We start from the raw sequence: 23,935 nt of genomic DNA, 5'->3' as shown, positions 1-23,935 counted from the left end.
CTGAACGTTGAAGACGCTTTACCCGCGTCAATTTTGAACTGAAAGGGGCTCTCTGGCCAATCCAACTTTCAATAATTAAACTTTTAGGTTAGTGCAGCAGTAAATAAATACATGAAATAAGTAGTTTCGTAAGTTTTCGACATTTATGTCAACCTTATTAGTTTTATTGGACACTCTGTAGATGAAGGTGCTCGATCACGTATTCAAGTCAGGTCACCAGTGGGTATGTTACGCTCGTCAGTTCAAACCTCAAAAGCAGAATTTATACTCCTCATTTTCTTAACGTTCCATGTGGAATCCAATTTTAATGCTTTCAGACCTAATGAAGGATATTTCACAACATTTCGATGACATTGTTCTGACCGAGAACTGTTCCGTCAAGTTGATATGGAGAGCTGACTGCTTATTTCATTATTCGTGTAACGACCGACAGGTCGACTTGTATCATGATCACCACCGACAGCTCACTACTTTTAGAAGCGATTAATTAATAAAAGGTGTAAACAAGGAAACATCTTTCGGAAATGTTCTGTAAAAATGGATAGATAATTATGTGACTAATATTTAAGTACGATATAACCAGGAGATACCTTGTAAAACTTAAGGGTATGTGGTACTATATCAAGCCCACACAGACAATTCTAGCTCCCGGATAGACTAATTCATTTATTTTTCTTCAGTCACATTTTGATCGATGATCAGTTCGATATTCAGTGACCCAACTGCCGGATGATTTGGCTAGGGTTCAGTGACATTTCACTGGCCCAACACAGTCATTCGCTTATTGAACTGGACTGTTTTTACATCAGCGTATGCGTATCCATCGCTCACCTCGATCATCATATCAGACTCACCAATTTTTTACTTGTCGATATGACTCCAAACATTCAAAATGAAAGGCGGTAGGTGAGAAGCGAACCGAAGCGAACAGAAGTTTGCACGCTTGCCTTCTACCGTTCGTGACTTCGCTTCGTTTCTGATTTTCTGTCTGGACAAACGAGAGTACGAAATATACTGATCTCAAATTCATTCTCGTATTTGACTTATTTCATTCCATTATTCTCTAACTCCAATTAAGTTGATAATTACATACAAACGTTTACGGCACGTATATTTCGTAGACATCGTCGCTCGATCCATTTGAAGTCGGATCAACAGGCCACAAAAATTTTCCAGGATGAAGATGAAGTGATCATCGATAGTAATTATGTCACAAATGATTGAGCTCTTAGCAACGTTCATATGAACATCTAAGAACAATGGTTGCGCGGACTAAGAACAGAATTCTTTTTAGGAGTGTCGGAAAGCTATGTTCACTGGAAAGTGCAAACGTACGGCAAAAAGTAAGTTAAAGGTTGAACGACGCTCCTAAATAACAATCAGTCGTGATTTGTGAGGGAATACAACGCGATTAAACTTACCAGGCCTCCGGTCACTATATCAGCTAATAAACTCGCCCTTTGTACAACAACTCCATGTTAGACCGGTTTGTGTCTTTTAGGGTATTTTACTTGTTTAAAGTCGCCACCATGAGGTTAGCATTAATTTATGTCCGATGGACTCAAAGGTTACCGCATGTGATAAAGGGATTGGTTCTGTTGTCTGCATGCATTAATTTATTATTACATTGTCGTTAATTACAGTCACTTTGGTCCTCACTAGTTTTTTTCCTTGCCACGTTATAACCAGATTCCGCATAAAGATCATGAGAACTCATATATTCTGTACACTCAAGTATGTCAAATCTCGACGGATTTACCAGTACAGAGTCATCAGTAGGACTGAGGATGAGCAGTGTGTTATACAGGGCTTGGAAGTTAACTGTGATATAATACTCCAAAGAAAGCGATCGAACGAGTTTAGTTTCATTGCGTTTGTAACAAGTTAATCCCTAATATAAATTCGCAAGCTTCATTACACTGCATTGATGCCTTTTTCGCCTGCTTTACTCTAAACTTTTAACCAAGCGACAGCAAAATCTGGCCTCACTGCAGGCGAACTCGTTCACAACAACAAAGTAAAATACAAGGAGAATCCATAGAACATTCATCTTCCTCAGCAGACATATATCTAAACTCCTGCACATGCCGGCTTATAAGCACCGGATGTTCAGTTTAACCTGCTCCCGATCGACCACGATCACCCTTTTTCCTCATCCAACCCTCCGTACTGTCTAGTGCACACGTTTTCGTGTCTCATAATCCATGACTCTGACCTTGATGGAGTATTGTTCCCGAAGCTGGATGGTTTGGTTGTGGAGCATCCATCGTTCTTCTGAACGAAATCGTCAGCACAAACTTCAAGTAGAAGTGCAATGTTCGAATTTCTTTACATGTGGTTTACAGCTTGTCTTTTACACCTCGGTGTTGATTGGTTCTTGTTGACCTTTAATCCGTCATTGTTTAGTTCTTTGTTTTGTTTGTATCTCCCATTGGTTCATGACTCTTATCATTTGATGCTGTGTATTGAAACCTTATAATGTTCGTAATGTGAACCTGAGCACTACATCGATAAAAATGGAAATTAAGATATCATAAGCATAGACTGTCTAAAATACTTTTACTTTAAAGACATTCTTTTCTCAATAGACCCTTCCACTACACAACTGAATTGAAGAATACACAAGATGACGACTCGACCGTCGATGTTTAACGACCACATGGAAACTCATCTGATATTAACTGGCCTAAAACAGAACGCTCTGGGAAATCCATGAGGTTTCCAGCATACGCAAACCACTGTCATTTGAAGATATTCTGACACATTATTCCTTTCTCTCATTTTTTTGTTCTACAGATAACTGGTTGCATTTTTTATTTTTATTTTGTCACAAACAAAACAGTTGTAATTATCTACTTTTGGTATGTTCAGATATATCTTCTTAAAAACTAAAATCAAGGGATTCCCAATACGCAGAGATGGATGGTGGCTAGCAGGAGAATACAGGACTCTCGTCTCGTCCCATTTGGGACTTTTCAGTCAGATGTGTTTGCATCTCAGATTTGGTATTCAGTCTGTGACTTAAAACACTATCAAGGCAATCAGCATAGGATGCGAGTACGCCTTGAACATTAGTGGAAGGATTAAAATAACCGGTGCCAAAATGAACTGGATTGTACGTATACAATTTAAAAGACGATCAAAAATCAAACCTTGCTGTGGAGGTAATTTCCCCCTGTTAGGCGGGTATCTACACAAGATACCCTCCCAGTGTTTATTCCACGGTATTTCAACACAACTCAGATTAAGAATATGTGACCGACCTGATAAGAACATAGGTATATTTCACGTCAACATCCGGCAACTTTAGCAATAATAATGAGGGTTGGAAGATATTTATCATATCTGATACCTGTCAGACTATCAATCAGTCTGACTAGTGAACGACCAGTCACTATTTTCTCCCACACAGCATTATTCTGATAAAAAATATCACAACCATTCTGAAACTTGTTGTATCTTAATATGGTCACTTGCAAATACAGGTCCAACAAGCTTCAGCAGTGAATAAGTCATCCGTTCATTTTTGTCATTGACGTGCATCTAATTAGTTTTAGTGGACACAATCCTAGCTGAAAGCACTCTTTCAAGCATTTGCACCTGGTTACTTTCAAATATGTCGTACTGTGCACCCCTTATGACTTGTCAGCTAGTACTGCATACATTTCGACACATCCGTAATTGCTTATATTTATCGCCCACCCGTTCATTTTGGTATATTTGACTTTGTGATACGACTTCGGATGATAATATCTAAATACATAGGTTACTTATACAATCTTCATATTTTTGTCCCGCCTTAAATTACTAGAATTCCGTTAAGAAACACGAAGTTACTAACTTGCGTTAATAGATTGAAGGTAAGTTTGGATCTTCACGGTTCCATGAGCCCTGAGGATTAACATAAGAGGCCCGACCGCCTGGGATGTCAGGTTTGCAGTAATGCTTTATACCCACAGGTAAAGCTGGTGTGTGAAGTCACGTGGTGTACTGTCATTGTTTGATTGACGAAACTGATGCCCAACTAATCGTATCTTCCGTCTGCGTCTGTAAATGTCAATAATTGCGTCATATAAATAATTGTTTAACCGGGGTTTCTTTAATAGGGAGATTGGTAAGTTATGAAGTAGCAATCTATCCAGCGTGTGCACTACAAGACAGAGAGAGCTAAATAAATGTTCATCGCAATGATTTTGTGTGTTTGCTACAACAAAAGACTATTTAAGTATGAGAACATATAATGTTCGTGTGACCAAACGGACATCCAACAAACCCACGGTAATTGAAATACGGAATGACCGCCTCGTGTCAGACAGTTCAAGGTTGTTGAAACGAAACGGCGGGCGCCTTGAGAGGATCTGGCTTATTTTACGGTGCCGCATTAGTAACTGTAAGTGGGTTCAGTGCTTCCTTTTGGTTGAATTCCCCCCTAATTCTTTAATATAAGACTTTACAAAGCTACCAAAAGTGCACTATGAGGAATTTATAAAATAAATACATTGCCCTACCATGTAAGACGTAAAGCGAGAAGGAAAACATTTATTCGAATTAAAATGGACTATTTGGCATAAATTCGTAGGAAAATTACATTGTTTAATGCACATTCGGGAGAAGGCGGGTTGTTTTATATTGTTCTAGGCAAATGCCGAGGTATTAGTTTTGAAATATTTCCCTTTTAATCATTTTTTTAAATCATTATTTTGTAAGCCGCTTATTATGGTTTGGTCTGTTTAATCAATTAGTATTAGTAGCCATCATTCTATAAGTTTTTCACTCATACGGTTTAAGTAACCATGTATGTTTCTTTTTGATCATTGAATACAGTTGGCTTTTCTAAGTGATCACCAGACTTCTCGGTTTGTACGCGGTTCACAGCTCTTCGCATAATGGAATTCAGCTACTGAACAAAGACGTTCCCTAACCCACTATGACTATCGAAAATTGGTTCTAGGCTAAGCAGAGTTTCGGGCCGCAAATCTACAAAAGGCTGTTTCCATTACTTCAATTATGACCAAGTTCTTATCGGTAACTCGAACAAACTCCACCGAAGTTGATTTCGCCGGATTGTTATACTCGTAAAAGTGAGGGAAAACTATATTTATAGACCACTAGATATGTTGACGAAGTATCCGTAAAGAAACCACTATTCCTTCATTAATGTAAAGGTCAAGTCTCAACCATTTGCCTACGACTAATTTTGGAGATTTAAGTATTGTTCATTACCTATTTTAAATAAAATCGTCACATAAATTAAAGTTTAGCTTCCACCATTAGCAGGAGTTATCAATTGAAGATAGTATATATAGTATTATGTGTGTATAAAAAACAAACTTATCATTATATCTCTTGTAATTTTAAGGTCTTAACCTGTTCTTTGCACACCCATACTGTAAGAGTTTACACATTTCCCAGCTATATTATTATCTGTTGTATAATATTTCCTAAATTTTTCTCGCGTTCATTTCTATGTTATATTCTATGCATACAATTTGACAACCATTCTTGTGTAATTGGTTATTTATAACGATTAGTCCTATTGAGCGTAATGTAGACATTAACAATTCGTAGACATATCCAAGGCGTACTCTATTATTCGCAAATGGACCAGCACTTGAAGACAGTAAAAAGACTGGATACACGTGAATTTACTGTGTTACAACTAAGATTAATCAGACAATAGTGTACAAGGTATCTATCACTTCATACAAGCACCACATTATCCCACTTTGTTTCCTACGAACTATTATCACCGAATAATTATATTTCAATCTATCAAACTTTTAAGCGTAATTATCATACGGCAACGTAAATAACTGAAAATAAAAGTCTCAATACTTATTACGTCCAACACAACATAATAGTGCGTCTAAATCATCGTGGATACCTTAATATCCGAATTTTTAGAATCAAAATGGTTGTTATGGCTTATCTCTTACACCACCTATCCTACAATTATTTATTTACAGTTAATTTTGTCCATCCCTTCAATTAGCTTACTTCACAGTGTCATTTGAGCAGTAATAATGTGTATTTGTATTACTATTATTACTGTTGTGTCTGTATAAACATGTATGCTTGGTCGTATGTGACAGCCTAAGCACATATCCCTCTCGCTAGCTTGCATGTTAGCTCCTCAAAAATCTAATTAATTGATTAGACTCTGTATTCGCTTGCCCGCGCGTATCAGCCTTTCTGCTCGGATTCGCTCGGTGTGATTGTAATTTTCTTATCTGAGCTACCCAATAATAAACTATAGTTGGAACTTCATATTTCCTTCTGACTCCATACAGAGTTGGGATCTATTCAATAACGGTTATTAGGGCGATTGATAAACGAAGCCCAAGAAATTATGTGCAAGCCAAACCACTACACTCCAACGTATGCTTACCTGAGTATAGTCTGCTGGGCTAGTCGTTTCCTTTGATATGGTTGTAACATCTCGGATTTTATTTATTTATCTGAGTATATAGTAAGAAACCAAAGCTCTCGCTTATGTGCAAAATACCAACAAATAATCAAATTTGAAGAAATGGTAATTATAAAATAACCAGTGCCTATTCGTTTCCGCTGTACCAGCTCAAGCTGTAATACATTAATACAAATGGAAAAGGTACACCAGTAATGATAAATTACTACAGAATGTGGAAATAAGTAAACGCGTTATTTGACGTAAGCTAAAATTAATACTAAAATTGCCCTGTTTTTAAAATTATCTTCAGATCATCGGATCTAATAGTCAGGTTCTGGGTTATTAAAGACCAAGCATTTACCAAATTCAGTAACACAAACTAATCAGTGTAACACATCGTACAACAATATATGACAAGGCAAGAACTAATCCCGGTAGTTAGGTATTAATTACGTTGAAGAGTAAATAACCTATAGCTCTCACATCCTGTAGTCATTTGTCCATTAAATGACTTCTAGTCATGTTTGTTCTTATGTTCATTATTTTGTTAGAAGTAGTACTTACTTATGATTAATGCTCTCGTCTTTGATCTGAAATTGTTGGGTATTTTACATTAATAATTCGGTCTTGTAAACACCCATCAGTTGGCTACATTGTATCATTGCATTTATGGTTAACAGTAATCATCTGACTGACTGATCAATAATATTACTAAAATGTCGTGAAACAGAAGAATAAATGTCACGTTAGTTTACCGAGTTAATGGTTGGACGTAGAAACTAATGATTATTTGATTAAATACTTAACAACTGACTAATTTCACTTTGCTAGTAATTTTATGTATCCTGTCTATCGAACTAATTTTGGTTTGCTAGGAGATAGTTGTTATTAGAGAACGAGTGAATAAACGTTTGACGTAATCTGTTTGTTGTAGTGTAAATGATGAAAGTCATCATTTTTCATCTCTGTAGAGGTTCACGTACTCGGCTTAGAATTACACAAATGTGAGTCAAAGCAAATTACACGTGTATTTAGTAGGAGAGTTCCGAGGTTAAGAAAGAGTACGCCAGAAGGAGTTTTAATCTCAATTCAACTAACCACACTTGTTTTCTTATTTTTAATTTTAGTAATAATTTAATAAAAAAAACCTGGTTTTTACGGGAAGTTCAATTTTGTTCAGTTGCAAATGTCAGGAAACACATCAGATCAATCGTTTGTAAGTTTTATTTGTCTACTTTTGATTTAAAATTAATTTTTAAGGATGTTCAAATTTTGACATTTTCCTCGGTGATTGTTGAAAATCAGTTTACTAATATTGTTCGATAGCACTCATAATATGTAATAGTCATACTATGGTACGATATTTTGTGCCCCCAAATGACCTGGTACTGTCGAGGGTATAGAGAGTCAGCTCTCCCTCTTGAAGTGATCTCACATGACCACACATATACAGCCACTGTCAGGGAAGTCCCACTCACTGTCTGTTGTCTGCATGTTGTTCACGAAATTGAGAAGAGGAAAAGCGAATATTCGGCAATTTAACCGCGTTGGTGGATATGGAAGATCCACCTAGGGGATTGGAAAACCATAATCCCAAAGTAATGTCGCACATGGGCTCCAGGATCCTGAGGGAACAGATGGCGTATGAACCTATTGTTGGTCACCGGCTACCATGAGACTTCATCACCTAACGTTTCTTCACTACCTTGTGGGTCAGAGCTTTAGGTCAAAGATCCCGCGTATGGCCCTTTGAGAAAAGCACCTGCTTCGGTTTGGGCGCCCGGGTAGTATCACAGCCCTCACACAAATCAAATGAGATTTATGCGGCGCATATATATCTGTTGCCTCCTTGTACCAATATTTATGTGTTTAAATAAATAAATAAGTTGAGGAATGCATTGATCTTTCTAATGATTTACGCAATGTTTGCTTACTGTGAAAATAAACCCTAACTTACTTGTTTTAACTTTTTGAATAATAATTTTCTTACTCTAAATTAAGAGGGTTTTTGAATAAAATTCTAGAAGTTATTTGTCTAAGTGTAGGGTATTGTAAGATGTTGTTTTTATGTCTAAAATATACAGTTTTGGTTTAACGAATTCGGATCGATATTACTCTTGACATTAACATTCTAGTCACTTGAAAACCTGTTTACCTGTGTTTAGTTACTAGTCTAAGATAATGTTTAATGAATAGTTTTCAGTATCCAATCAGTCAGTCACAATGTAGAACTTCGTACGTACGTACATCAGTTCGAGTTGCCATACCACATTAACACAGAGATGTAGTTGTCAATTCAAATCCCATAGTGGTAGAAGTAGTTAGAGTATAAACAGTAATCGAACAGATTAGGGTTTAAAGATGTTTTCATATACAAAGAAACTGATATTCAACTGAACAAATGAATCAACATGGCAACTACTAACGACCTTAATACATATTGTCCTATTTTTCTCTGATTCTAAGCCCTGAAAATAGTTGAGAAGACAGATAAACACTAGAGAATAAGTTTGAATCTGGCGCTAGTGATATTTTGACAAATATCTATGTTTATGCAGTGAGTAGGTATAATTATTGTCAAATTTCCCGAAAGAACGGTTAAATTCATTTGAATAACACACTCGAGATCTATCTGAATCAGAAGATTATCTTAGTTACTCAACAATATTAATGTGTAAATATATATTAATGGTTCTTGTGGTTCTACAATAAATCATAATTGGTTAGAGTTAAACTTACAATCAAGATGATAAGACAACAACAACAACAACAGTCAAACGTAAAAAAATGACAGGTTCAAAATGGTTGTCCAAGCAAAATACGTCCCAACCAATAAAATCAGACCGGTTCATCGATAGCATTTCGAGAGAGATGGTGGCCCCTCCCCCCTCTCGGCTGTACCTAAATGCCCTGGTACGGCCGAGAGTGGGGAGAGTCTACTCTCCCTCTCGAAATGCTCTCACATGGCCAGCGAATATATAGCCTCTGCCAGGGAAGTCCTACTCACTGCCTTCTCGTGGCGGGGGTGTTGTTTACGAAAGTGAGAGGACGAAAAGCGAATGTCCGGCGCTATAACCGGATTGGTGGACACGGAGGGTTCACCTAGGGGAGTTGGCAAACCCTGATTCCAAACCAATGGTGCACATGGGCTCCAGTATCCTGATGGAACGAATGGCGGAAGAACCTGTCATTGGTCAACGGCAACCATGGGACTGCATCTCCTCACGATGCTCCACTGCCTTGTGGATCAGACCTTTAGGTCAAAGGCTCGGGGTGTGGTCCCCTAAGAAAACCATCTGCTTCGGTTTGGGCACCCGGGTAGTATCACAGCCCACACACAAATGAATGAAATTATGAACTCTATTGACGATAATATCCCTGGTCATACTAAAAGCAAGACAATTAACATTATTATTATTATTACCTTTATTATTATTATTATTATTATTATTATTATTTACCATATCGCTAACTCACCCCCTTTTATCCCCAATTTGTGTAACCTTACTTTTCAACTTATGCAGCAGCTCGCCCATGGTGGAAAATCTGTCCTATCTAAACGATCTCCAGTCACTGTCTGGTTGAAAGTGAATGCTTCCACCGATAATGAATACTGAGGCAGTCTTTCTGAAACCACGTACGCCGTTCAAGCTGGCTTCCTTCAACGTTCGCACACTAATGCAGATCAGACAACAGATAGGGCTGGCTATGTCTTTGGAAGGTCTTAATGTTGATGTTTGCTGTCTATCCGAGACCCGTATTCAAGACTCTAGTGAAGTACTACAAATCCGCTCTCCATCTGTCTCCTCGAAAAGCTTGTTCCACGTGCGCTTATCCGGGGACCCTGTGTCATCTTCGTCTGGTCTTCCCGGCGTTGGTGTCGCACTGAGCGCTAGAGCTGAGGCAGCACTAATCGATTGGATCCCCATTAACAGTCGGTTATGTGCTGTTAGATTAGAAAGTTCCATCAAATTGAGAAGAAACCGGCGTGAGAAACGGTGTCTTTTCGTCATCTCCGCCTATGCCCCGACAGATTGCAGCCCGGATGCAATCAAGGATGAGTTTTACCATCAGTTAACAGTTCTTCTCCAGAAAGCGCGTTCGACAGATATTGTAGTACTAGCCGGAGACTTGAATGCACAGGTCGGGCGTCTAGGCACAGAAGAGAGTCGTCTAGGTGGCCGATGGGGACTTGTTGGTCGCAGGACAGATAACGGGGACCGTTTGCTGCAACTGTGCACAGACCACAACCTGTTTCTGGCCAGCACTAACTTCCGGCACAGTCATCGCCGGTGTGCCACCTGGCGTCCTCCCTCTGCATCCCAAGCCTGGACTCAGATTGATCACATCGCGATCAGCTACCGCTGGCGTGGTTGTGTACAAGACTGCCGCTCCTTTTGGAGTACCTATCTGGAGTCTGATCATGCCCTGGTCTGCGCCAATCTCACCTTACTTTTCAGTGGCCGAAGGATTGACCACCACCAACGGATTGATATTAGTAAACTGGCTGCAACTTCTGTTGCAAGTAAGTATCGAGCGGAGCTAGCCTCTAGTCTAGCTACCACCCCACCGAAAAGTATAGATGAGCATTGGTTGCATCTTCACGACGCCACGAAAATGGCGAGTAAAGCCGCTTGCGGCTTCGCGAAACGTCCCGCTTACAAGCACTGGGTTTCTTCTGGCTCCTTACAACTGATGGAAGCCCGTCGGTCTACTCCGGATGACCGTGAGTTTGACCACAAACGAAGGCTGTTACGTAATGAAATTGGGCAAAGCTTGCGTAAGGACCGGGAAGCCTGGTGGTCGAAGCGTGCTAATGAGATGGAAGCAGCAGCTGCATCTGGTAACTGCCGGAAGCTCTTCCAACTCATCCGAGCCACTGGCAGCAAGAAGTCTGGTGTGAGTGAAACAATCTACGAGGATGACGGGATGCCAATCACTAACATCTGTCGACGTCTTGGGCGATGGGCGGAATTTTTCGAAAGGCAGTTCAACTGGCCTGCTGCTCCGGCAACATCAACCAGCTTGTCCTGCCCCCCATGGCCGGTGACGACTGATCCACCAAACGAGGCGGAAGTCCTCAAGGAACTCCAACTCTTGAAACGTTATAAATCACCTGGCCCAGATGACTTACCTCCGGCTCTTTTTAAAGATGGTGGTGACTTTCTGGCTAAGGAACTGACTGCGTTGTTTGGAAAGGTTTGGGAGCAAGAAAGTGTTCCGACATCATGGAATGAGTCAATAGTCGTCGCTATCTTTAAAAAGGGTTCACGTTGTTCCTGCAATAACTACCGGGGGATAAGTCTACTTTCGATTGCGTCCAAACTATTGGCTTCTATCATTCTTCGTAGGTTGTTTAAAACCCGAGAACGATTGACTCGCGAGGAGCAGGCTGGTTTTCGTTCTGGTCGAGGATGCATTGATCACATCTTCACCCTCCGCCAAATGTTAGAACACCGTCATACTTATCGCAGGCCAACAATCGTAGTGTTTCTTGATATCAGGGCGGCCTTCGATTCGTTGGACAGGACTGTTCTCTGGGATTGTCTATTGAAGAAGGGTGTGCCTGAGAAGTTCATTAACATCTTGAAGGCCCTGTATACGAACACCTCAGGCAGAGTGAGGGCATACAACCACCTTTCTCCCTTGTTCCATTCGAGCAGTGGGGTTAGACAGGGTTGCCCGATCTCACCATTCCTCTTCAACTTTGCCATCGACGACATCCTGGAAACAGCTCTGATGGATGTAAGTAATGGCGGTATGGATCTGCTGCCTGGAGAACGACTTCTCGACCTTGAGTATGCGGATGATATTGTCTTACTGTGCGATAATGCCCAAGCCATGCAATCCGCACTTAATCAGTTGGCAATCAGTGTCCGCAGGTACGGCATGTGCTTTGCACCCTCCAAGTGCAAAGTACTCCTACAAGACTGGCAGGATTCTCATCCTGTACTCACCCTGGATGGTGAGGAGATCGAAGTAGTTGAGAAGTTCGTGTATCTAGGTAGCTATATAAGTGCTGGTGGTGGCGTGAGTGATGAGATCGATGCACGTATAATGAAAGCCAAAGCGGCTTATGCCAATCTGGGCCATCTTTGGCGCCTTCGTGATGTTAGTCTGGCTGTAAAAGGTCGGATTTACAACGCGTCGGTGAGAGCAGTTTTGCTCTATGCTTGTGAAACCTGGCCTCTCCGAGTTGAGGATGTTAGACGTCTCTCTGTGTTCGATCATCGTTGTCTCCGAAGGATTGCTGACATCCAGTGGCAACACCATGTTAGTAATGCAGAGGTTCGGCATCGTGTGTTCGGGCGCAGAGACGATAATTCAATTGGTGTCACCATCTTGAAACACCGACTTCGGTGGCTTGGACATGTTTTACGAATGTCGTCCCAGAGACTTCCACGTCGTGCATTATTTGCCGACTCTGGGACTGGTTGGAGAATGCGGAGAGGAGGTCAGTGTATAACATGGTGTCGTGGCATGAAAGAGAGCTGCAAAGGGCTAGCTTTTGTTGGTCCTTCACGACTCCCTGGTTGGGGTCCGAGAGATAGTGCAACACAGTGGCTAGAGACGTTATCAGATATGGCTCAGAATAGAAGCCAGTGGCGATCCTGCTGCAACCTTCTTTTACTTTCTACATAAAAAATGGTTCTAACTTTCCTAACTGAAAGAGTCTTCTGGTTGTACATTTCAGCCTGCCTTATCTTTTCATCCCTTCTCTTCCTACTTTCATTATTTTGTGTGGCGCATATGTACCTGGTGCCCTTTTGTACCAATATATATGTGTTTAAATAAATAAATAAATAAAATTTAGCTGGGGTCCAAGAGATGATGCAACACAGTAGCTAGAGACGTTATCGGATATAGCTCAGAATAGAAGCCAGTGGCGATCCTGCTGTAACCTTTTACTTTCTTTATAAAGAGTGGTCATAACTTCCTTAACTGAAAGAGGTCTTCTGGTTGTACATTTCAGTTTCCCCCATCATTACTTTTATTAGTACTAGTGTAGTGAACAGAACACTGGTTGGGGACAATCGAATGTATTTAATCAAAGATTACAGACTATCTCAATAAATTCTGATTACCAAACAATGAACAGTCAATTTGCAAATTAACAACCAATTGTTTCAATCTTCACTGTTTCTTCTCTTATTCCATTGCTCATGCATTTTCCAGACGTTTGCGTTTCATTTCAGTTCTTTCCTCATCGGTCTTCTGCCAAAATACATTCTATGTCTGACCCACACCATATACTACTTATATGGATATAAGTAGACCACACCACACTCGTCCCCCCTTTAAAGCATTCGTACATGCGGTGGTTCTGCTCGCCATGCCACTATCTTCTTTCACTGCAGTCTGTGCCAAACTCTCCGTCAGAATGTCGAGTCTGCGGCGCGCTGACCTCCATAGCTCCGTCGACCTGCCGGGGCACCAACATCCGCATCCACCCGGCACCCGGGACGTTCAACACCCGTACTCCACCGGCCTGCTGAGCCATCTACATCCGATGTCCGCCCAGCAGCCGCACGTCCCACTGCTCCTCTCCGTCGACAGCACCCGCTACAGCCAACGCCGCCCCGCCAGAACACTCCACTCGACGCCAACTCTCCACACCATACTGCCCCAACTAGCACCTCAACTCCAGACCCGCAGTGGCGTCCGCAGAACAGCACCCTTCCTCCTCCTGGTTGGCAGCGACACCAAATGTAGTGAACAGAACACTGGTTGGGGACAATCGAATGTATTTAATCAAAGATTACAGACTATCTCAATAAATTCTGATTACCAAACAATGAACAGTCAATTTGCAAATTAACAACCAATTGTTTCAATCTTCACTGTTTCTTCTCTTATTCCATTGCTCATGCATTTTCCAGACGTTTGCGTTTCATTTCAGTTCTTTCCTCATCGGTCTTCTGCCAAAATACATTCTATGTCTGACCCACACCATATACTACTTATATGGATATAAGTAGACCACACCACACTAGTATTACTTTTAATATGCATCTTACCCCTTTTCTCTTCCCATTCTCATTGTTTTGTGTGGCACATATGTATCTTGTGCCCCATTGTACCAATATTTATGTGTTTTAGTAAAATTAAATAAAAAATAAATAGTTAACTTAACCCATAAGGTACAAGAAAAAGAAATAAACTCTAACTATTAGTAAGTAAGTTCTCAATTATGACCGTCGACAACTAAGAGTGCAACTTAAGTTTGCACATGTGGTTCAAGGTGTGTCACCGTGAATATTTAATCAATTCTCTGTCTTCCTGTCGATTCTGAATAAACTTTTTCTAGAAAGAGAACAGCCTTTGATTGGGAGTTGGTTTCCATCATTGATTGGTATCAGTTTTAAGTATTACTGCGAATCAGATAATATTAGCAAGTTGTTTCTTCCCAACATGAGACTCTTCGGTAGTGTGCACTATGTCGCGATGTGTTCCCGGTGTCAGATATTGAGTGTCGATTCAGTGGTCTAAAAGTTAAACATTTTTAGAGAGATCTTAAGGTCCTGGGCTTAATATCTGTTGTATATGTGTGCGTGTGCACCTCTAAGGGATCCGATCCCAAAACACGAAAATTGTCCGTTGCTTTCAAACTCTCAATAATACTCTTCAACTGAAGTCAAATGGTAAATCAGTTGATGTGGTCATGAATCTTCATCGACTGAGATGGTTGGGCCACGTGTTACGTATGTCTGAACACCGATTACCACGACGCGCAATGCTGACTAGTGTAGGGGATGGTTGGAAGAAAGTTAGGGGCGGCCAAACTAAAACATGGCATCAGTGCTTGAAGTCACTAACTTCTAGTCTGAGCCATGTTGGTAGATGCAGACTACCTGGTTGGGGTCCACGTGACTATCGTAACCAATGGTTGTAGACTCTGGTTGACATGGTTCAGAATCGATCACAATGGAGTAGGTGTATACACTCTTTATCTTCCCTTAAACCTTGAGATTAAAATTGCTTCATATCTCTCTTCCTTCCTATACTATATCTTTATATACAACCTATCTTTGATATACTACCACTACTAAATTAATTACTTCTATGAATTCGGTGTTTGTGCTTACGAGGTATGGCAACTTGGACCGATTCATAAATGTGCCTGGTCTTACGTTGTAGCTGACTGACTGACTGATGTCAGTCCTTGAAAAAAATCTACCCATAAACAAGGAATTTCTTTATCCTCTGATATTAAGTAATGAATTATAATGTCTACCTCTGTAATAATTTTCGCTGATAAAGTTTTTTTTATTTTTATCATTTTTAGCCTGGTAGTGCACGACGTAAAAATCGTAATCCACTTAGTGATAAAGATATACCAGTTATATTTTCTGCATTTGACAATAGTAGACATGATGTAAGCCAAAAATCCCCCCTTTTTTAAAAACTAATCTATCAATTCTCTTCTTTTAACCCCATAAAGTATTTTGACAAACAATCATCACATGATAAAGGGTAAGTATTGTATATCAATGTCATCGATGGGTTTGTACATAGAACTGCTTTTATATACGATGAACGTATGTTATTACATAAAAATATATGGTTTCCAAATTTTTTGGAATGTCCTGAACGTTTTTCTGCAACAATAGATAAATGTACAACTTATGGGTTATTATCACGTTGTTTAATCATAAATGTAAGTATTTTATCTATTACTTTATATGATAATTCTATACATTTCATATACTATTCACGTTAGGTTGTTGGAGATAATCTACGACCTGCATTATCTGTGGTGTAGACAAGATGTTTGTCTACCAAGCGATTGGGAAGTATTCTACTCAATAGTTCGCTCTGTATTAACTTATGGCTGTGAAGCGTAACCTATAAACGTAGAAAACATGCGTAGGACCCCAGATTTTTGATTATATGTGTCGCCAAAGCATGACTTGTTTATTGTGGAACGACTGAGTGAGCAAGCTGAGGTTAAGCATAAGGTATTGGATAAAGAATAACCAATCTGTTGGTGAGGTTGTGAATCTTCATTGACTGAGATGGTTAGGATGTGTGTTAGTTATGTCTAATGATCACCTACGTTTATATACAATGTTGGTTGAAGTGGGAGAAGGTAGAGAAAAAGCTGAAAATCGCCAAACCAAGAAGTGGAACCAGTCTATAAAGTTATTGAATGCTAGTCTCAGCTACTCAGGTAAATGAAGACTATCTAGTTCGGGTCCGTGCGATAACGGCGATCAATGGTTGGAGATCTCAGATGACAAGGCTCAGAATTGGCCTCAATGAATCAAGTGCATTCACTCTTTATCTTCCTATAGATTTTGAGTTATAGTGTTCCTTCGTACATGTCCTTTCAAATCGTGTGCTTTGTGTTTAGTCTTTCCCAACAGCATTAATGCTTCATTATTTCAATTTATTTGGCACTCATTTTTAAAAATCCATTTTGGTGTCCTAATATCGTGTAGCAACTTGGGCCAACGCCCATACGTACCAGGCTCTACTTTGATTATGACTAAGTGACAGGAAATTCTTACCTTAGGTTTCGTGTTGGTTTATACTAATGTTAACAAAATGTACTCGGAAACTTGCATAAACCGGTGCTGTTGATGAAATTCAAACCTGCATCACCCAGCTTCACAGTTTGAGACATCATCATTGAGCTATTTGGGCTATGACTAACTTCTTGTAAAAGCGATAACAATTGATATAAATTATTTACCCACGTACTTGTTTATTGCACTTGACTTTGATCAACTAACTGTAAAGACTTAACAAACATGAGATTAGTTATTATACAGTGATCAATTCTATATAGATTCCTATTCATCTGATTATTTCTTTTCTTATGATCAATATGTGTGTTTAATACACTTGGGTGTTCGTCGAACACAAAAGAAATAGCGATAAACTGTTAAAAACTTTAAAAAATGCAATTACGATAGTATTCGGAACAAACATATGCCATATGATTAAATTCCTGAGTCGATCTAATCTAGACCACCATTGAAAACATGGAAGCACTGGACGGTCGTTTCATCCTAGTATGGGACTCCTCAGCATTGCGTATCCATGATCCCACCTAATCTCTAGGCCACTGAGTCGGGATTCAGAGGTGTTAATGTCATGGTTCAATTGGATTTAGACATTAACACCGTTAATTGACGGTTCAATGGTCTAGAGGTTAAGCATGGTGCGCTAAATCGAAGTTCCTGGGTTTGAGTCCCACGTTAGCACAACAAGATGAACACCGGATTCATAGAATTAGTTAATTTAGTGGTGGTAGTATATAAAAGATAGGTTGTATATAAAGATATAGTATAGGAAGGAAGAGAGATATGAAGCAATTTTAATCTCAAGGTTTAAGGGAAGATAAAGAGTGTATACACCTACTCCATTGTGATCGATTCTGAACCATGTCAACCAGAGTCTACAACCATTGGTTACGATAGTCACGTGGACCCCAACCAGGTAGTCTGCATCTACCAACATGGCTCAGACTAGAAGTTAGTGACTTCAAGCACTGATGCCATGTTTTAGTTTGGCCGCCCCTAACTTTCTTCCAACCATCCCCTACACTAGTCAGCATTGCGCGTCGTGGTAATCGGTGTTCAGACATACGTAACACGTGGCCCAACCATCTCAGTCGATGAAGATTCATCACCTCATCAACTGATTTACCATCATTCCCTAATACCCTGCGTCTAACCTCACTATTACTTAGCCGGTTATCCCAGCAGATGCGAGCAATATTTCTAAGGCATCTGTGGTCAAATACTAGTAACCTACGAGTATCTTCTACTCTTAATGGCCATGTTTCACAGCCGTAACATAGAAAAGAGCGAACTGCTGCGCAGTATACTCGTCCCTTAATTGATAGACGGATATCTCATCTTCGCCATAGGTGACGTAAGTTGGCAAAAGCCAAACGAGCTTTTTGAATCCGTGCTGAGATGTCGGCAGACACCAACCCATTAGGACTGATCAGACTTCCAAGACAAGTGAAGTTGTCGACGCGTTCGACTACTTCACTACCTATCTTTAGTTCAGGTGTTGACGCAGGCCAGTCCTGGAGTAACAATTTACATTTGCTTGGGGAGAAACGCATTATTACTGAGTTCTAACAGAAGACTCTGCATTTTGCCAGCGTCTTCACCAAACAGGACTATGTCATCTGCGTATTCTAAGTCGATAAGTGAACCTCCTGGTAGAAGATCAATTCCTGTAAATTCAGTCGAAGAGAGTGTTAGTTCCAGCAACACGTCTATAATGAAGTTAAACAAAAAGGGGGATAGTGGACAACCTTGACGGACACCACTTGAGGTTGTAAAATCATATGACAGTTCGCCATAAGCTCTCACTCGACTGATAGTGTTCGAGTAAAGAGCCTTTACAAGGTTTATGTACTTCTCAGGTACACCTTTCAATGACAGACACTGCCACAGAACCTCTCGGTCTACAGAGTCAAATGCTGCTTTCAAGTCAAGAAAAACTATCATTGTCGGACGCCGATAAGCATGTCTGTGTTCTAAAACTTGACGAATGGTGAATATGTGGTCGATACAGCCACGACCAGGTCTGAAGCCAGCCTGATTTTCTCGTGTTTGCAGTTCACGAGTTTTAGTTAGGCGCCTGATAATTATTGAGGCTAGTATTTTAGATACTATGTTAGTCAGACTAATCCCTCTATGGTTATCGCAGGATGATTTTGACCCCTTTTTATATATTGGGACAATCAGAGATTGTGACCAGTCGGATGGGATTACATCCGTCTCCCAGATTTTAGCCAGAATATTAGTCAACCTAATCGCTAAAATTGGACCACCATATTTAAAGACCTCTGGAGCCAATCCATCTGGACCAGCTGCTCTTCCTCGTTTCAGATTACCTATAGCCTTTTGAACTTCAAGTAGGGTCGGGGGTGCTCAAACTGAAGCAGGTGGTTTTATTAGGGTCCACACTCAAAGCCTTTGACCTGAGGGTCTAGTCCACATGGCAGTGGAGCATCTTAAGGAGATGTAGTCCCATAGTAGCCGGTGACCAACGATTGGTTCATACGCCATTTGTTCCCTCAGGATACTGGAGCCAGCCCATATGCACCATTGGTTTGGAATCAGGGTTTGCCAACTCCCCTAGGTGAACGCACCATGTCCACCAACCTGGTTAAAGCGCCGAACATTCGCTTTTTGTCCTCTCAATTTCGTAAGCAACACCCCCGCCACGAGAAGGCGGTGAGTAGGACTTCCCCAGCAGAGGCTATATATTCGCGTGGCCATATGAGGGCATTTGGAGAGAGAGAGCGGACTCTTCCCACTCTCGTCCGTACCAGGGCATTTTGGGGTCATATATTAGTAAGTAACATGATATAATACATAAGACATTGAATAGGGAACAAATTAGGGATTAAAATGGTTTAAGCAGAATAAACATTACTTTTCCAATCATTGAGTTATTTTTTACATATTATCTTCTCTTCTTTTACAATTTTCTATTAGCCTGAACCAGCAACTGATGATTTCCTCACACTTTATCATCAAACAAAATATATCGAACAAATTAAACAAACAACAACAATGGAAGATAATGAATTAAAACAATTAAGTGCCACATTAGATTCTGTTTATTTTAATAAGGTAAATATGATTGTATTTTCATTGCTATGTGTATGTATATGACTGAAAGAATGAATAACTTTTACTGACGTTAACTTCCTTATTGAGAAGAGCATGAATTAACGTAAAAACTGGACATCTGTTCTATCTTAGTATGAGACTTTCCAGCAGTGTTCATACACGACCTCACCACTGGATGCTGGGTCAGTAGTTTAACGGTTGAGCTCTTGTCACGATGCCCGAAGGTCCTAATTCCGATCGCCGGTGGGGTCGTGAGCAACACCGAGGAGTCCCACTTATATATTTGTCTAAAGACGTGATCATTCGTACAAAGGGCCACTAAAATATTTATGCTCCATGCGAAGTAGTCATCATTGAATTTTATATGTAGACTGTCTAGTTGTCCAAACCGAGGCAGATGGTTTTCTTAGGGAGCCACTGTCTAAGCCTTTGACCCAGAGTTCTAATCCACAATAGAGTGGAACAACGTTGTGAGATGTTGTGGTTCCCTGGTAACCGGTGACCAATAATAGGTCCATACAACATTGATTCTCTCAAGATACTGGAGTCCATTCACAACATTGGTTTTGAATCAGAGTTTTTCAATTCTCCTTGTTAGATTCTGTGTACCCAGCAACCTGATTTAAGTAACGGACATATACTTTTGTTGTTGTGAATTTCGTCAACAACACTCGTGCTATGAGGATGCATTGTGTAAGACTTCCTTTGAGGTAGCTATATACATGTGGTCATATGAGAACATTTCAGGAGAGAGGGATGACTCTCCTCACCCTCCGTCGTATCGGGGTATTCGGATACTAGGAGTTACATAGCAGAACTAAACAGTTGAGGATTGATTCCTCATTTTGGCTGGTTGTATGAATTATGTTGGTTTATAACTTCAACAATACTCAATTATCTTCAGAAACTCCTACACTAATGAGAATCATTGTGGCAAGTCCTCATCGATCGAGGTGTTTGTACTACTACTGATAATAATATTACAATTTGTGCTCTGGTATCTCACTGTGCTTAAGTTATGTGGCAACTTGAACCCGATGTACATATATATACCAGGTTGTATATTGCGTATGACTGAACAAAGAGATTGGTCAATCTGGTCTAAAATATCAGCAATGCGTAAAAGATACTAACTCTTATTGATTTAAATTCTACAATACGGAATATTTAATTGGTTAACTTTCTTCTATCTTTATATAAAGCATACTGATCTTTCTGCAAGATTATCTGTTGGATCATGGATACAAGCTGTTGATTTAATACATCATGGTGATGTAAGAAATGCTTTCTGTTTAGTCAGGTATGTGTGACAAATTCATTTGGTAGGGTTTTTCATTTTCTATAAATAAGCTAACTAGATTTAATTTAGTTCATTGATTCTTTTGAATAAAAAAGAAGATAAAGTGGTGCCCTTGACAGTTAGGAAGTTGATTCACGACTTTCATGATTCGAGTTTTTTTTTCGTGGACTAATTTACTAGGTACAAATATTTGTATTTGGCTTCAAGTCACGTTCTAAGCTTGGCAACTAATAATACTATTCGGTTTCTCAAACTGATGTAGACAGAACGGGGTTCGTAGTTATGTGAGGGCTGTGATACTACCCAGGTGCCCAAACTGAAGCAGGTGGTTTTCTTAGGGGGTCACACCCGGAGCCTTCGATTTAAAGGTCTGATCCACAAGGCAGTGGAGCATCGTGAGGAGATGCAGTCCCACGGTAGCCGGTGACCAACGATTGATCCATACGCCATTTGTTCCTTCAGGATACTGAAGCCAGCCCATGTGCACCATTGGTTTGGAATGAGGGTTTTCCAACTCCCCTAGGTGAACGCACCATGTCCACCAGTGCGGTTAAAGCGCCGAACATTCGCTTTTCCTCCTCTCAATTTCGCAAACAACACCCTCCGCCATAAGAAGTTAAGAGCGAAGATGATATATTGAGAAAATCTATTGAAGATGTAGTTATATGTGAGATATATGCAGTACGTAAAAATCTTTGTATCCTGAGAGAATTAACAAACAAGCATATCTATTTCGTTGCTACCAATTTCGATCTACATCAGTTTCAACTATCAACCATAGATTATCATTATCTCTCTAACTTTACACCTGAAAGGCCTACACCACAATCGGTATGAATCACCCTAATAAGTTTGTCAACTGATTTTCTCTCTTATTGTTTTAGTGTCATCATCGAATAACTATTTGTTTTTGATATGTAGTCAGTTTTTTATTTATTTGCTCTCAATCTTTGAATATCATACTGTCCTTTTTCTAAAATGGATCTTTTTAACCTTCCCTCTGTCCCTCCATTCACCATAAACACTCATTATAGACCTCCAGGTCATCATGCACTGACGAATGAAGCTTGTGGATTTTGTATATACAATAATGTAGCGATTGCGGCGAATTATGCAATTGAAAAATTGAATTACAATCGGTTAGTGAATTATCCATGTTGTTTTTAGTATGATCTTTCTCATCTGACTTAGCATCATAATCGGTATACTCATAACATTTAGTTTATAATGCCGAAATGCTATGTTGGAATAAATGAATGTCGCGCAGAAGTTTGAGTCGCTATTACAAATCTGATTGATTTGCCCAACGGACAAAAATTACGACATTTGATGTAGGTTTGTTCTCTGAGCTGGATGGTTTGGTCGTGGAGCTTTCATCGTCCTTCTGAACGACATCATCAGCACAAACTTCGGGTAGAAGTGAAGTGTTTGAACAAACCTACATTAAAATCACCCACCTGAGCTACAAATCTTCTCAACCATTTCAAAAATTACGACATTATTCATTATAAATTAGATTGATGCATATTTACGTATTGAAAGTGAAGTAATCGTTTAAACTAGGGGAGTGGAGATCACTCATAGTGTAATGAATGAGAACAAAGGTAGGGATAACCAGTTGGTATTTAAATACAAAATTATAGAATATCTTGGTAAAATATGAGAACCATTCATTGAATACTTCATTTACAAATTTCCATCATTTGTCCTTCACATTCTATATGATTCTTCCAATTCACAATTCTTTTCTGTTTCCATTTCTGTTCTCTTCAACTCGATCTTCTTAACATTCTGCTACCAGGTTTTCCACTTCCGATTGATGTTACATACTACTTATATCGACAGACATAAGTAGCATACTTATTTACGCCTGTTACTCCCAATGGAGCATAGGCCGCTGACCAACATTCTCGAACCCACTCTGTCCTGGGCCTTTTTTCTAGTTCTATCCAGTTTTTGTTCATTCTTCTCATGTCTGTCTCTATTTCTCGGCGTAATGTGTTCTTTGGTTGTCCTCTTTCTCTTTGACATTCGAAATTCCATGTGAGGTCTTGTCTTGTGACACAGTTGGTTGCTTTCCTCAATGTGTGTCCTATCCATTCGCAGAGCTTCTTCCTGATTTCTTCCTTCACTGAAATCTGGTTTCTTGTCTCCTACAGTAGGTTATTGCTGATGGTGTCTGGTCAACGGATCCGTAGTATTTTGCGTAGACTACTGTTAATAAACATTTGTATCTTTTGGATAATGGCTTTCGTAGTTCTCCAGGTTTATGCCCCATAAAGTAGAACTGTCTTGACATTTGTATTGAAAATTCTGATCTTGGTGTTGGTTGACAAATGTTTTGAGTTGCAGATGTTCTTCAGTTGTAAATATGCTGCTTTTGCTTTGCCGATCCTCGCCCTCACATCTGTATCAGATCCACCGTGTTTATCAATGATGCTGCCCAGATATGTAAAGGTTTCCACATCCTTCAAAGCTTCTCCGTCAAGTGTTATTCGATTGGCGCATACACTACAATAGTATTGCTCATAATAAACACCAACGGTCCTGTAATCAGAGATTAAAAGTCAGTGTATTGATTAAAAAAATGGGTATATGTAGTAGGTGAAACTATTTCGT

The 23,935-nt window shown here is 39.8% G+C and overlaps 1 protein-coding gene across 1 annotated transcript in view; it reads left to right on the top strand.

The window, feature by feature from the left end:
• The first annotated feature begins 4,328 nt into the window (after positions 1-4,328).
• Smp_138770 (histone deacetylase,putative) overlaps positions 4,329-23,935 on the top strand; it is a 63,550-nt gene continuing 43,943 nt past the window's right edge. Inside the window, exons 1-8 of the mRNA XM_018791344.1 lie at positions 4,329-4,390; positions 7,537-7,625; positions 15,696-15,785; positions 15,852-15,883; positions 15,926-16,067; positions 19,879-20,016; positions 21,219-21,316; positions 22,351-22,455. Of these exons, the coding sequence (XP_018645482.1) occupies positions 7,596-7,625; positions 15,696-15,785; positions 15,852-15,883; positions 15,926-16,067; positions 19,879-20,016; positions 21,219-21,316; positions 22,351-22,455 (635 nt within the window). The 5' untranslated portion in view covers positions 4,329-4,390; positions 7,537-7,595. The remainder of the gene's footprint in view (positions 4,391-7,536; positions 7,626-15,695; positions 15,786-15,851; positions 15,884-15,925; positions 16,068-19,878; positions 20,017-21,218; positions 21,317-22,350; positions 22,456-23,935) is intronic.

Source organism: Schistosoma mansoni, assembly GCF_000237925.1.
Source record: "Schistosoma mansoni, WGS project CABG00000000 data, chromosome 3 unplaced supercontig 0083, strain Puerto Rico, whole genome shotgun sequence".
Classification (NCBI taxonomy): domain Eukaryota; kingdom Metazoa; phylum Platyhelminthes; class Trematoda; order Strigeidida; family Schistosomatidae; genus Schistosoma; species Schistosoma mansoni.
Note: the sequence above shows the minus strand (reverse complement) of the source record. Positions and strands in the feature narration are given on the sequence as shown.